Source organism: Semicossyphus pulcher, unplaced genomic scaffold (assembly GCF_022749685.1).
Source record: "Semicossyphus pulcher isolate SPU_LCO1_2020_fin unplaced genomic scaffold, fSemPul1.0.p SCAF_1, whole genome shotgun sequence".
NCBI lineage: Eukaryota > Metazoa > Chordata > Actinopteri > Labriformes > Labridae > Semicossyphus > Semicossyphus pulcher.
In genome coordinates, this window is record NW_027211603.1 from 34155018 (window position 1) to 34170331 (window position 15314).

Below are 15314 nucleotides of genomic sequence, written 5' to 3' on the forward strand. Positions count from 1 at the left end.
TGTAATTGTGTTGGGGCTGGGATTCTTGTCATACATGTGAAATATGAAGAGGATAGAAGACTGTATGTGAGAGTTACAGTGATTTTCATTTTTTGGCATTTTGCCCAAAAAACATCAGACTTTGACCCCCAGCCAAGGCCACGCCCATTCTCAAAAACTCAAGCTTTTGATAACTTTTAATCTTCAATGTGTTGTCAATAAACTGAGCGACTTTGAAAAGTCTGGGAGGAAGTCCCTAGGAGGAGTTCGTTAAAGTATGACCCGTGTAAATCGCCAAAAACACGTCTTATTTTGAAATTCAAAGCAAAATGGCTGACTTCCTGTTTGGTTTGAGGTATGGGTGCAAGAGGCTTTTTAGTGCGTCTTGGGCTGTTCAATATGCTTACCAAATTTCATACACCTAGGTGAAAGTAACCTCTATGGTGAGGCGTTTTTGAAAATTTCTAGGGGGCGCTATGGAGCCATTTTGCAACAGTCATCTGCGAAACCCACAAAATATCAAATTTTTCACCAGACCTGATGCACAGTCCAAATTTGATGAGTTTTGGGGCATGTTAAAGCCGCCAAATATGCGATTCATTTGGCACCAGAAACAAACAAACAAAGAAAGAATAATAATAATTAAAGCCGCAAGCGGCGATGAACGGGCCCTCGCACCCGTGGCCACGTCGGGGCTTGTCGCGGCCGCGGGGTGTGCTGCAGACACGGGATGCACCTCAGAAGCGGGGTGTGTATGAAGCACAGGAGCTGCTGTAGCCACAGGCTGTCCACCAGTAGGGGCTTGGTCAGCATCACCCAAAATTCCTATGGAGATCTGTTCAGGCCGAGACTATAATCATGCATGTGAAATTTGAAGCTGATATAACATTGTATGTGACAGGTAGTACTGACTCTTGCCAGTAGGTGGCGCTATGACTATGAGCGAAAGAATAATTTGTAGATGTGTTCAGGGCAGTACCCTCATGAAACCTGTGAAATTTGGTGGAGATTGGACAATATATATGAGAGTTGATACAGGCTCTGCCCAGTAGGTGGAGCTATGACTGTGAGTGAAAGATTAATATGTAGACCTGTTCAGGCCGAGACTATAATCATTCATGTAAATTTTGAAGCTGATATAACATTGTATGTGAGAGGTAGTACTGGCTCTGCCCAGTAGGTGGCGCTATGACTTTGAGTGAAAAATGTATCTGTAGATGTGTTCAGGGCGGTACCCTCATCAAACCTGTGAAATTTGGTGGAGATTGGACAATGTATTTGAGAGTTGATACAGGCTCTGCCCAGTAGGTGGCGCTATGACTATGAGTGAAAGATTAATATGTAGACCTGTTCAGGGCAGTACCCTCATCAAACCTGTGAAATTTGGTGGAGATTGGACAATGTATATGAGAGTTGATACAGGCTGTCACCAGTGGGTGGCGCTATAGGATTGGTAAGGAAAGGAGTGTGTAGATCTGTTCAGGGCGGGACTCTGATCAAGTATGTGAAATTTGGTGCAGACAGGATGAAGTACAGGCGAGTTATCGCAGCCTAAATGTCATGGCGAGGCATCTTGGCGAAGGTTATATTCGCCGCGCCGCCAGGGTCACGCCCTCTGTTGTAACCTCACCATGTTTTGTCACAGACCTTAATCAAGGTCTTAAGCGTTTCCTGACATGAATTTGAGGTTAACATGTTTTACCACCTTGGAGGAGGGGCTTGTAGAGTAAAATATTTCACTTCCTGTTTCCAGTAGCGGGCGCTAGGCCTGATGGGAAATATTTTCATGTAATTGTGTTGGGGCTGGGATTCTTGTCTGACATGTGAAATATGAAGAGGATAGAAGACTGTATGTGAGAGTAACAGTGATTTTCATTTTTTGGCATTTTGCCCAAAAAACATCAGACTTTGACCCCCAGCCAAGGCCACGCCCATTCTCAAAAACTCAAGCTTTTGATAACTTTTAATCTTCAATGTGTTGTCAATAAACTGAGCGACTTTGAAAAGTCTGGGAGGAAGTCCCTAGGAGGAGTTCGTTAAAGTATGACCCCTGGAAATCGCCAAAAACACGTCTTATTTTGAAATTCAAAGCAAAATGACTGACTTCCTGTTGGGTTATGGGGATATGTATATGAGACTTTTTTGTAGGTATGGACATGATACATATGCCTACCGAATTTCAGGCCCGTAGGTGAAACCTCCTTTAGGGGCTGAATTTTGCTAAAATTCTAGGGGGCGCTATAGAGCCATTTTGCCATTGCCATGTGGGAAACCCACAAAATATCAAATTTTTCGCCAGACCTGATGCACATTCCAAATTTGATGAGTTTTGGGGCATGTTTAAGCCGCCAAATTTGCGATTCATTGCGGTTTAAAATAATAAGAAGAAGAATAATAATTCCTTGCATTCCAAGAGGTCCTCGCCACTGCGTGCAGTGCTCGGGCCCTAATAATTCCTTCAATTTCAAGAGGTCCTCGCACCGCCTTCGGTGCTCGGGCCCTAATAATTCCTTCAATTTCAAGAGGTACTCGCACCGCTTCGGTGCTTGGGCCCTAATAATAATAATAATTCCTTCAATTTCAAGAGGTACTCGCACCGCTTCGGTGCTCGGGCCCTAATAATACGACTTGCAGATCTCCAGTACACACACATGGTAATAACAGCTTAATCGGTGGCTGATCTCTTTTCCATTCTTCCGGCTCTCTGGGCCACTGCGCATGCCCGTTTCAAGTTTCGGGGGCGTGCTCCTGCTGTCACTCTCCGGAGCCAGGCATAATACTCACAGCTTCATCAACGTATGCTGGCTCACCTTTCTCATCAAGCCAAATCCCCAAAACACTCCCAAACGGGGGCAGAGGTGGTCGCCATCTTTCTCTGCTCTGCTGTTAACCCATTCCATGAGAAGTAGCCTGACCTCTGCTGGCACATGCTATACATTACAACACACCACCTCTACATATTATCTGCAACAGTTTAATAGAAAAATTAGTGTCTGAATGTTTGACGATATTGAAATTCATACCGTTGGGATTTCTTAATACCCTGGTATACCATGATAGCGCCAAAGCATATCTCTCTCTACATGTCATGGCCAGCCCAATCTAGATATGAACCCCATTGAAAACCTCTGGAATGCAATCAAGAGGAAGATAGATGGTCACAAGCTGTCAAATAAAGCCGGGCTGCTTGGATTTTTACGCCAAGGATGGCATAAAGTCACCCAAAAGCAATGTGAAAGACTGGTGGAGAGAATGCCAAGATGCATGAAAGCTGTAATTAAAAATGATTCCACCAAATATTGATTTCTGAACGCTTCCTAAGTATCAGTATTCTGTTTTTTAAAAAATGAAGTTGTTTTTTCATTATTAGAGGTCTGAAAAGCATGTTTTTTGCATCTTTTTGTTCTCTTTACCAGATGTAATTTTCTGCAAATAAAAGACCTTAATGAGAGTATTTTATTTGGAAGTTGGAAGAAGTGTTGTATACAATAAATGTTCACACAAGCACAAATCTATAAATAGTAGAACCAGAGAAAAACATATTTTTGCAGCGCTCTTTTCCCAGAGCTTGTCTTAGCAAATGTCAGTAAAGGTGAGATAAATCTTTCATGTGCAGTTTATTTATATAGCATATTTTATATAACAGGTGGACTTAATGCAGTTTAGTCTTTAAAAATTATAGTTGTAACAGTAAAATTGTGGTTTAAAATGTTAGTCCTGTTTTTGACACGTGTTAAGATCACTGACACGTGTTAATCATTTGCGACACAAGATGTGTCAGTGATCTCATGTTGTTTGACTAGACAGGTTTTCCTGTATCAGAGTGACGAAATTATGACACCTTTCAATATGTTGTGTTTTCTATGTTTTATGTTTTTTACCTGCCTGCAAAGCAAATTTCCCTCAGGGGACAATAAAGTTAAAGTTTGAGTTGAATGCTTACTTTACATGTTGAGTACAACAAGAGGGAAAGCAGTGAAAGAGATCTGTACATAAATTAGTCCATGCACTGCCTACAACATTCAGATAGAGATGTGAGAGGAGCAGCACTACACTACCCAACCTGAGGGATCTCAGGGATAATTGTAGCTATTTCTAAATTTGCAAGTTAAATTTGTGTTTCGTAGGCTAGTAGGAAAGTTAATATAATTAGCTAGTTAGAGCTAGTTAAAGCTAACCAAAACATGTCTACGTCAGCTAGTTACATGGTAAGAATAAAACCCTGTTCATCTCTTATCCTCTCTTATCAGGTATTGGAGGTCTGGAGAAGTACATCCTAAAGTCAGCCACCTTGTCAACCTCCCTGGCCTGTCCACCCTTCACTCCTCTCAACTTTGAGGCCACGCCCATTGTGCGGGTTGCTATTGAACCCAAACATCCAAGTAGGTCTTGGAAGTCACACACACACACACACACACACACACACACACACACACACACACACACACACACCTAGTTTGTTCTTGAAATGTACATTTCAATACTATATTTATATTCACTTAAAACTATCCAAACTAAGTTTGCTTCTATATGGAGACCAGCTCTTTAGAAAGAGTGATCCACAGTCCAGAACTCTAGTGGTGATAAAATGGAAATCCTATGATTGACCTGGACAGCACAGGTGTCCAACTCAAGGCCCGTGGGCCAAATCTGGCCCGCAGTACAGTTATCTCCAGCCCGCAAGATAATATCAAATATCTAATCATAACTGGCCCACCAGTATCCAGCACACCACTGATACTACAAATCCCAGAATGCACTGCAACAGCTGGCGCGCCAATCAAGACCTGCGAGCACTAGCTGTGTGAGTTTGCATTTCTGTGCAACGTAACGAAGCTTCTCACTCCAATTAACCTTGAGCTTCAGTAACAGAACCATGCGATAATGGACATTTGTGATGCAGTGAGAGCTTTCCAAGACAAGCTGCGCCTTTGGGAGACTCGGATGCAGCAAGGAAATTTGGGTCACTTTTCATGTTGCCAAACAATGACAAACCAGGTCTCCACTGCTGTGCATTTTGCTGATAAAATGTGCAAACTTGGCAGAGCTCACATAGCGATTTTCCGACTATCTTTGATTTTCTTCAGAAAAAATATAGTTTTCTGGCTGTTTTTGATGCCTGTGATCAAACTTTTTCATTGGAAATGGATCAGTGAAAATATACTGATAGAGAGAGAGACAACCAATTCATGACAATGATGTCTTTTATTTTAAATTTGATCTCATGTTTTTTAATACCCTTGTTTTGTTCTGAATTCTGGGATCAGTTAAGTTCATATTTCTGCATAAATAATTTGTCATATTACCTCTGATAAAACATGGTCAATTTAAGGGCCCGATCAGACGGAACGCGTTTTAGCAGCTGGGGGTGGCTTTATTGTCATTGTTTTCAATGAGAGGGACTTTTTTTGCACGCTGCTTTTGCATTGCAGAGCACCTTGCGTTTTTCCGCTCTGCGTGCCTCGCGTTTTTGAGGAAACGTTCCAAGCACCTCGAGTTGAAAAAACTTCAACTCAAGGCAGAAAAGCCCCTGACGTCATGGGCGTTTTTTCTCATTGTCCAATCGGATGAAAGGAGAGGCAGGCCTTCTGTCAGTTTACAGTATTACGGTTAGGTTAATGACAGCTAAAGATTCGGTGGTTGCCTTAACAACAGTAGAAAAAAAAGCCACCCCAAGCTGGTAAAATACGCTCTGTCTGATCGGGTGTTTACTTACACAAAAAGGCAATGCGGTGCGCCTCTGATCAGGCCCTAAGTCTGTTGTTAATGTTGACCCCGTCCGGCCCTCAAATTAGACCTAGTTTTTAATGTCGGCCCCCTCTCTGATTGAGTTTGACACCCCTGACCTAGAGGGTCAGCCATTTGTACAGCGTTCGACAATTTTTTGGCCAGTTTTGCCTTTATTGATAGGTAAGCTGAAGATAGACAGGAAATATAGGGAGACAAGAATAGGGGAACACATACAGCAAAGGGCTGAGGGCAGGACTCGAAACTGCGGCCGCTGCGTCAAGGACTGTAGCCTCTCTATATGGGACGCATGCTCTAATGACTAAACTAGGGCCTCAAACTTATGTCCTGTGTTTTTAATAGTTTTCAGTGGCGCTCTATGACCCTGTTCACATTTAGTATTAACATGTGGTTTTCCTGATCAGATCACAAGTGGTCAGCTTCAGCTATATGGAATTAGATTTGTGCCAAAATAATCAAACAAAACGTTTTAAATATCAAACAAAAATACGAATTTGAAAGAGAATAAAACTCTTCCAAGCAATAAAAAAGTAATCTCAAAATTAAAACTTGTAGCATTAGTGACATTGCGATGTATTAGCTGGATCAAAATCTGTTATAATACACCATGTATTGACCTACCTGGGATTGCATTGTTGTGTAGGTCCTGCTCTGTTCCCACAATGTTACATTGTTCTACAAAGAGAAGATGACAGTCAAGATACATTCAGCCTCCAGTGATTGTCACGGCAAATTAACATACTTTTTTATTAAAAAAGTTATCATCACATGCACTTACATATCTAAGTTAACCAGAAAAGAAAACAGGCCGGTGTTACACTGTATTTGGTTAACCAGCAGATTCTGTGACCCGAAGTACTCAGATTACCTAAGCAGCAAAGGTATCAATGCCACATGTAAAAATACTTAATTACAAATAAAATCCTGCATTTAAAATCCTACCTACTGTAGCGGTAACTACCTTTTTGGATTAGAAATTTACTCTTGTTGAAAGGGGCACCACCTCCGATTAGGAGGAAATTAAACAGATAGGATTACAGGAAATTTTTATCAGTCTCGTTATCTTTTTAGTAAGATCTGAACACATTGACCATAGTTCTGTAATGACAAATATAGATAGACAACGACTTTGATCAGTAAATGAAGACCTTTTATTTATAATAAAATGATGATTAATAAGTGAATAAGTGAGCATACAATGAATATAAGACACTTAAAGAAAATTGTTACCTGGTTATGAACTAAAGTACTAACTTGGCGATAGTGATAAAGAATATGATTTGATTTAGTTTATGGCGGATAAACGGACGGGTCGGATATCACTTAGATCTCTAAATTTGGAATGGTGAAATTTCAAAATATTATACGCTACATCAACTTTTGATCACAGCAGTGTCGGGTGTTTTATGCCTACTTGTTGCAGCGTTGTCAGAGGGCTTCTCCGGTGGGGTCCAGCTGTAGTTCGCTCCAGTCGGCGGCGTCAAGGGCTCCGCAACAGGTCTCCACCCGGTGAAAGGCCGTCACAGCCAGTCGACGAATGCAAAGATCGATGTTATTTTAGCTGGCCCGAGCATCCACCACGGTGGATCGGTAGAAGTCTCTGGTTAACTGCCTGGGCAAAAACACGCTGGTCCCGCGTTCAGTGCTGGTAGTCAAAAGCCGAAGGCGGACAAAAACTTCTTAATTAACTCGTTTAAATAACTTAAAAGTAATCTCGCCGGCCGGACGATAATACCTTCAAACTATAAAAGCGGGCTTTACTGATGTAGAAAAAGAAAGAAAATCAAGCTTGCTGAGCTGGATACAATTACGCGTTACTTTGACGGTCGAGAGGTTAAGGAAAGTACGAAACAAAAGAAAGTCCAGAGAAAATAATTAAGGTTAAGAGGAGTATATGTGGCTCTTTGGTGGACCGTGAAAACCAAAGGAAAAAAGAAAAAAAATTAAATTAAAATTAATTTTTGCACAAAGTAACACTTGTCACTTGTCGATAGATGTTAAGCAGTTGTTTTTAAAACACACATTAAATGAAAATAGGAATATAATCATGAACACAAGATAACTACGGCAAACATACTTTATAATCATTATAGTTTATTAAACGGTGCATGCAATTCCTAATCAATTGGTTGCCAGATCTAACTATCTAACTAAAAGAAATAGGGGTTAAATGACGCGTTTTAACAAAGATCGCCGGATTATTAATAATTCACTGACGTATTTCAACATGTCCACTGGATGGCAGTATGACCACACGGTAGAAGTTACAGTATAATTGTAATTTTATATCTCAGTAAAAATATAACGTACAGAAGCGGGAATTGAACCATTTTGCAGGGAAACACAAATTGAGTAACATGAACTTGTTTCCTGAATGATTGGACCACAAGTTTACCTTAATTCAGAACTGATCAAAAAGTACTTCAGAACACACACAAGAATGCTCTTAAATTTATGACTGGCGTCTGTTTTCACAGTGAGAGTAGAAGAGAGGAGGAGGTGTTGGGTGTGTTTATGTTGAGATTAGAGAGAGAGGAGAGACAGATAAAACATAGGAAAGGCAACCATTGTTATTCAGTGTCCTTATCAACCAATTCTTGTTTATTCGCCTTTTGGTCTTGTCAGAGGGTACAGTCTTCTCATTAGAATGTTTATGTGTTAATCCATTTGATTGTGAACAAAGACAATTCTACCAATGCTCGACCAAAGAGGTCTGAGGGTCGTTGTTGATTCACCCCTTTATCTCCTAAAGGGTGGTTTCTTGAAGTGTCCGAGGACTTGATAGTCCACTGGGAAATGTTACTTTTGTCACCTTTATGACTTGGAGTGTAAAACCACTGAGAAGGTTCCAGGATGTCTGGTAAACATCCTCCCCAGTGTTAATCCAAAGGTCCATTAGTTGGAAGGGAATGCATTTAGAGTTAACACTCACTGATAAATGGTTATCAGTTTTGCCACACTAGTTAGGTCCACCTCTGTCCTCGCTACACTACACTGCCCGATTTTCTGCAAAGTTAGTGCTAGTGTGTGTGTGTGTGGGGGGGGGGTGTGTGTGTGTGTGTGGGTGGGTGTATGTGTGTGTGTGGCGTTAGCTAGCTAGCAATCGTTATTGATAGCAATAGCTAACGTTAGCTAACGTTAATTCAATAAAACCTTACTAACCACAACAGAACAAAACAACAAAACGTCTAGTAAGACACAGACAACATATATGATCAATACTTACGCGTTAATGATCATGTAGGACTCTCTCGTTGGTTCGTTTACGTGTCTCCATTAGGCCAGAACTTGGTGTGCTGCTGAACAACTTCCGGGGCACTGAGTGAGCTCTCCAGCTATGGAGCTGTCACTCAAAAACTCATTAGCCAATGGGGATGCACCCCTTAAAGAACCCGCCCACCCGAGAGGTTTGTGCCAGAACTCCAAACAAAAAATCAGGGAGCGCAAACAAGACAGCTGGGAGCGCAACCGTAAAGCCAGCAGTGAGAAAGAAACTAAGGGAACTGTAAACAAAATGATATGTTATGAAAAGAGTAAAAGACCAATACTTTACACAATTACACAGATAATTTGTTTGCAAGTGATAAGTTTTAATTTTGAGATTACTTTTTTTTTGCTTGGGTGAGTTCTATTCTCTTTCAAATTCGTATTTTTGTTTGATATTTAAAAAGTTTTGTTTGATTATTTTGGCACAAATCTAATTCCATGCAACTACAGGTGTGAACACACCTAGGTCGAATTGAGGATTATTCAGATCGGATCACCCAGGCTACATACGGAGGTGGTCTGGGACGCATTTATCCACATATGGCAGTGTGCATGTGTAGCACTAGTGTCACGCATGTGTCTCAATTGAAGCTCCTGGACCAGATCTAGGTTCTAACGGAGTGGGGTAACAGAACAAAAATACACTTTCAATGCAAAAGCCGGCACTTTACTGATATAAACACAATAATAGGACAGAACTATGTTTAAGTGAAACAGTTTTTCAATAAATGGTTAATTATCCTGCAGGTAAAATAAAAATAGAAAAATAAAAGATAAGTCGTTCACTTTTTTTCCTTTGTAGGTTCTTTATATTGGATCAGACCAGCCTGTAAGTATCTATTTTTGGTTTAGGTTCAAGGTTTGTAGCAATTTTAAGCTATTTATGAGTTATTTAACTCCCCTTTTCCCTCCTTTAACAGCTAAGAAAGCAAATTCACCTTTTTTTGTCAAAATGAAGATTAACACAATTATACCTTGTCCAAAACAGTGACAATTATGAACAAACACAGTATAAATTTAACACTTCAAATTCAGTTCAGTTCAATGTTATCTTCTCAAATTCAGTTCAGTGCAAATAATAAAGGTTCCAACACTCCTTCCGCTCTGGCAGCGAGTTCACCAACAGTTCGTCCGTAGTAGCAGAGTTCCTCACTGGCAAGATGAAGTTGAGTTGTCGAGTCTAGCGTTGTCCGTGGGTCTGGCTCGCTGTCTTGAATCCTGCGTCGCGTGTCCTTTCGCTGCACACTCGCGGCAAAAAATGTCTCTTCCGATCGATTTCAAAGGCAACAAACACCAAAAACAAACTCAAACAGACTCCTCTTGAATCAAAAGCCAATGAGGCATCAATTGTTAGTATTTAAATCAACTCCTTTCACAGTTTTTTTCTGATTAATTTATCTGCACTTCCTACTACCTTCTCCTCTATGTTGTCTCTCGCTCTTCTGCAGCACTGCGCATCAAAGGTAAAAAAGGGAAGTGTCATTGCAATTGCTTACAGCCACATTTTTAATAATTTCCATTAAAAGTACTGTTTGACTGCTTTTAACTGACTCTCAACAGATTACATGAACATATTTTTAACAATACGATGATTTATACTTTTTAATTATACACAGCATTAGGTCTTAATGAATTAAGTGTAACTTCCCCAACTTAGTATCATATGTATTCATTTTAACTCAGTTAATTAACTTTATAGTTAATGAACTTATCTATGCATTTTAAAATAAACATCTATTTATGTCATACTTATGTATTTATCCTTAGTATTTAAATGTGTGTTACATCCTCCCCACTTTACCTAATGCACGTCTCTGTGCATTGTCTTCAGGGTCTACACTGTCATAACTCTGTGTGGTTGTTGGTAGCTAGATTCTGCTAATGAGTCTGTAATTGCTTCACTCAAACTCTGAAATAGAGACTGGACTATTGTAACTAATGGATTCCCTAGCTCAGAGTAAGTCAATCTTTTAGTAGCCCTTCTGTCTCTGGTGGATCTTCTCATGCAACCTCTTTCAGTTTCAGTTTGATCTTCAACAACATCTTGAGTGGTTTGAGTAGGGGAATTGACACTATTCAGATCCTCTGCAGGTAGGTCTTTAGATTTTTTTTCAGCAGGTAGGTTGTCTTGTTCAGGTTCAGGTAGGTTATCATCTTTTTAGGATCAGGTGGGTTGTTCTTTCCAGGGTCAGGTAGGTTGATGGTTCCAGGATCAGGTAAGTTGAAATCACAAGTCTCCTCTGGAGTATCCTCAAGGAAAGCCTCGGCTACATCTGAAGGATCATGCTAAACAGACGAAATTTTAAAGGGTTCCGGTTCAGTCCTTTCTGGGACATTTTCCAAGGTTTGAGGGGGGCAAGTAAAACCTAGGGTTTCTACTCTAAAGTTCTTACGACGTAATGGTCGTATTCCTCAGGGTCAAATTGGGATTCATTACAATCCACTTCATCTGAGGTATCGTCCTCTGGGTTTTTCCGCGTTCTTGGCCTCCTCGGAAACTTTGATGAGTCAGTTTCATCTTCAACTGGGGCAACAGATAGGTATCAGCATGGCAGCAAAAGGTCACAGGGAAAAGTTCTTTGTGGATTTTCTCCAGTCCCGGTTTCACAACATACACTGGAATGTCTCCAGACTCGGGACAAAGTACACATCTGACTCCCACCATTCAGCTAACTTGTGTTTTCCTCTAAGGCGGACATTCCTGACTAAACCTGTCACCTTCTCTCAGGGTGGACTCAACTTCATGTTTATCAAACCTTGCTTTATTGTGATCTGCTGTCTTTTTTGCATTTTCTGCAGCAACCTGATAGCTTGTCTCAAGGTGAGATTTCAGGTTCTGAACGAAATGATGAAATCTAGATCAACTGGCAACCTTGGCTGTCGCCCGAACATTTATTCATAAGGGGTAAAACCTGTCACCTCATTCTTAGTACAGTGGTAAGGCGTGTACTAATGGCTTGACGTAGTCACGCCAGTGACTCTTCTTCTGATTCTCAAGGGTTCCCTGCATGTTGAGTAGGGTCCTATTGAAACGCTCGACAGGGTTCCCTCTAGGGTGGTAGGGAGTGGTTCTTATTTTCTGAGTACCAATGAGTTCACACAGTTCTGTTATTGTTCTGGACTCAAAGTCAGGACGTTGGTTGCTATGGAGTCTTTCAGGGATACCATAATGAACGAGAAAGTGCTCCCATAAGCACTTAGCTACTGTTCGAGCCTTTTGGTTTGGAGTAGGGATGGCCACTGCATACTTTATAAAGTGGTCAGTAATGACCAGGATATCGTGGTGTTAATTGAGTCTGGTTCCACCGTGAGGAAATCCATACATACAAGTTCAAGCAGTCTTGTAGCTGTGATGTTAACTAGCGGTGCAGCTTTTTCAGGTAAGGATGTTTGCTGTAAACAGTGAACACAAGTCTTGATTTTCTTTTCCACATCAGCTGACATCTTGGGCCAATAGAACCGTGCTCTGACAAGGTCTAGACTACGTTCCAAGCCCATGTGGCCAATGTCATAATGCAAGCTCTTCAAGACTAAGGGCCTCAACTCCTCCAATAGCAAAAGTTGGTAAGCTGTCTGTAATTCTCTTGCCGCTTTCGGTATAATGTGCCATCCAACAGCTCAAACCGGTTCCATTCCTTTTGTAGCAGATAGAGACAGAGTTCTTTCCTCACAGTTAGTGGAGGTTTTTCAACTCTATCTGGTTGGTCACTTCTCTGATGCTGTTATCAGCTCTTTGTTTCTCCATCAACTTAGTAGCTGTGAAGTGGGGAATAATAGATGAACCATCAAGCTGGTCTTCATTTCCAAAGCTAGCTGGTATGGCTTTTGCATGATGTGCAAGTGACATAAGTAGGGTGGTCCCAGGCAATGTCTTTGCGGGTTCATTGTCAACAGTGTAATGGACCATGTGTTTCTCACGGATTGCCTTGACTGTGCTTTCTGTCATCAGATTTGAGTGGTCATTTTCAAGTGCTTTTGTGCAAACTGCTTTATCCTTTCCATCTCCTTTTGTGATGTTAAGTCATTGGTCAACCCACTGTGTGGTCTTCTGGATAGTCCGTCAGCATCCTGGTTTAGCTTTTCTGCTCTGTATTGCAGTTGGAAATCAAATGGTGACAAAGCATCGAGCCATCGGTAGCTTGTAGCATCAAGACGAGCAGAAGTGAGGATATAGGTGAATGGGTTGCAGTCAGTAACATACAAATAGTCCTGGAACTTCTCTGTTACTGCCCATTTAAGAGCAAGGAACTCAAATTTGTGAGCTGGGTACATAGCTTCACATTGTGATAAGCCACAGCTTGCATAAGCTATGACTCGTCTTTGTCCTTGCTGTTCCTGATAGAGGGCAGCACCTAACCCAACAGTGCTTGTGTCTGTATGTAGGACATATGATAGTTTGGGGTCGGCAAACCCAAGAACTGGAGCTGTTGTCAACTTATCAATGACAGTTTCAAACGCAGCTTGGCATTCCGCCGTCCATCTATCACCAAAGACAGATAAATTCAGGCCGTACTCCCTCAATCTGTTGAGCTCTTATGGGAGTTAAAACACTACTCCCATTAAGAGGAAAAAGCACTCTCATTTAGAGTCAACACTTGAAAGTGTTTTATTTCACACTTACAGAATTAATGTATAAAATCACAAAAAATGTTTTTTAGATGAAAACTAATACAAAAAACACATAAATTACTTCAATGCCTTTATTCTAACACATCCAGAAAGTTCACAACTCCTTGCTTCATGAATACCCTTGTGTTGTGTTCCGGTCAAATCTGACCGATATAAAAGTTTTATCTCTGAAAATTTGTAGTTAATTTCTTCAGATTGACCTTAGATTCCATGACTTTGTCCACAAAGAGGATTTGAACACAGAAAATAAATTGTAATGCTTTGCATACAATTTTGTGAGTTTTATTCAACTTTTGTACACTCTTAATGTTCCAGATCAAAAATGACCGGTCATTAGAAATGAATGGGGGAGACAACAATTGGCCAAAAAACTGAGCTCAGGTACATCCTCATTTGTCAGATGGACGCACACACGCACACACACACATACACGCGTGTGCACACACACACACACACACACATACAAGCACACATGCACACACATACAAGCATACATGCACACTCGCACGCACACACACACACACACACACACACACACACACCCTGGGTCCCCCGGCAACCACTGCGGGAACCTTTGCCCAGTAGAGTCTCTCTGCCGCGGGAACAACACCTGTGTTGACAGTTCTCACAGAAGATTGCAACATTGGTCGTCAATATACCGCAAGTGAGGTTCTTGTTTTCATATTTGATGATCACCACACTGATGAGGGGGGGAGAGGCCAGGAAAAGGACAGGTAAGATGGATTTGAGGAGGAAGTGTCAGAAACTGAAGATGACAGAATATAATCCAGACCAAGAAATAACTGATGAGGAGGAATCCAGTGATGAATAGGACGGCCATGCTGAGGTTGCTGTCACATTCAAGTCAAAGAATGGGAACTTATCCTGGTCTTCATCCCCACCTGAGAATCAAGGTAGGCTTTCAGCTGAAAATGTAATCAGGAGGAAGACAGCACGTTGGCCGATGGTGATATTTTTCAACATCTTAGATGTGTCAGCTTACAACGCATTTGTGGTGTGGATGGAGGTGAATCCAGGATGGAAGCAGGGGAAATCGTTCAAGAGGAGGCTATTTCTGGAGGAGTTGGGGAAAGCCATGCTGGCACCCCACATTCAACAACGCCAACACCTTCCCTAAACGCCAGCCTTGGCTGCATTGGTAACAGAGTTCCAGGAGCAAGAAGCAAGATCACTTGCTACAAGAAAGAGAGGTGATAAGAGGAAGAGGTGCAGTCTGTGTGCACCAAGAGATGTCAAAACAAGCACAACATGCCATAAATTCAATGCATATATTTGCAAGAGACACACAACAACCTGCGCATAGTGTCCAACATGTGCATGAGAAAAAAACACCACTGAAGTTTGAGTCAACACACTCACACCACATTTAGAAGCCTGATTTTATTAGTGGTTGACTGTTTTTTTCTGTTATCAGGCAAAAACACATCTGATAGACTGGTTAACATGTTATTGTTCTTGTTAGTTGTTCGTTAATGTATGAAGACATTGATCTTGGAATACTGTGAAAATGTCATGTGCAGTTTTGGGATAATTTCCTTTGTACACATTTAAAATATTCATGGTCACTTTTGACCGGGAACATAACACGTGTTACTTGTTATGACTGTATAAAAAATTTCAATGGTTTCAAAGCAAATGTCCTTGATAACTTTGACCCAAAGTACTCTGTA

At 41.1% G+C, this 15314-nt stretch overlaps 1 protein-coding gene across 4 annotated transcripts in view; it reads left to right on the plus strand.

The window, feature by feature from the left end:
* efl1 (elongation factor like GTPase 1) overlaps window positions 1–15314 on the plus strand; it is a 165820-nt gene that overhangs the window by 70785 nt on the left and 79721 nt on the right. For all 4 annotated transcript variants that reach the window (XM_069665133.1, XM_069665215.1, XM_069665160.1 and 1 more), the window contains one exon: window positions 4230–4361. In XM_069665133.1, coding sequence (XP_069521234.1) covers window positions 4230–4361 — 132 coding nt within the window. The remainder of the gene's footprint in view (window positions 1–4229; window positions 4362–15314) is intronic.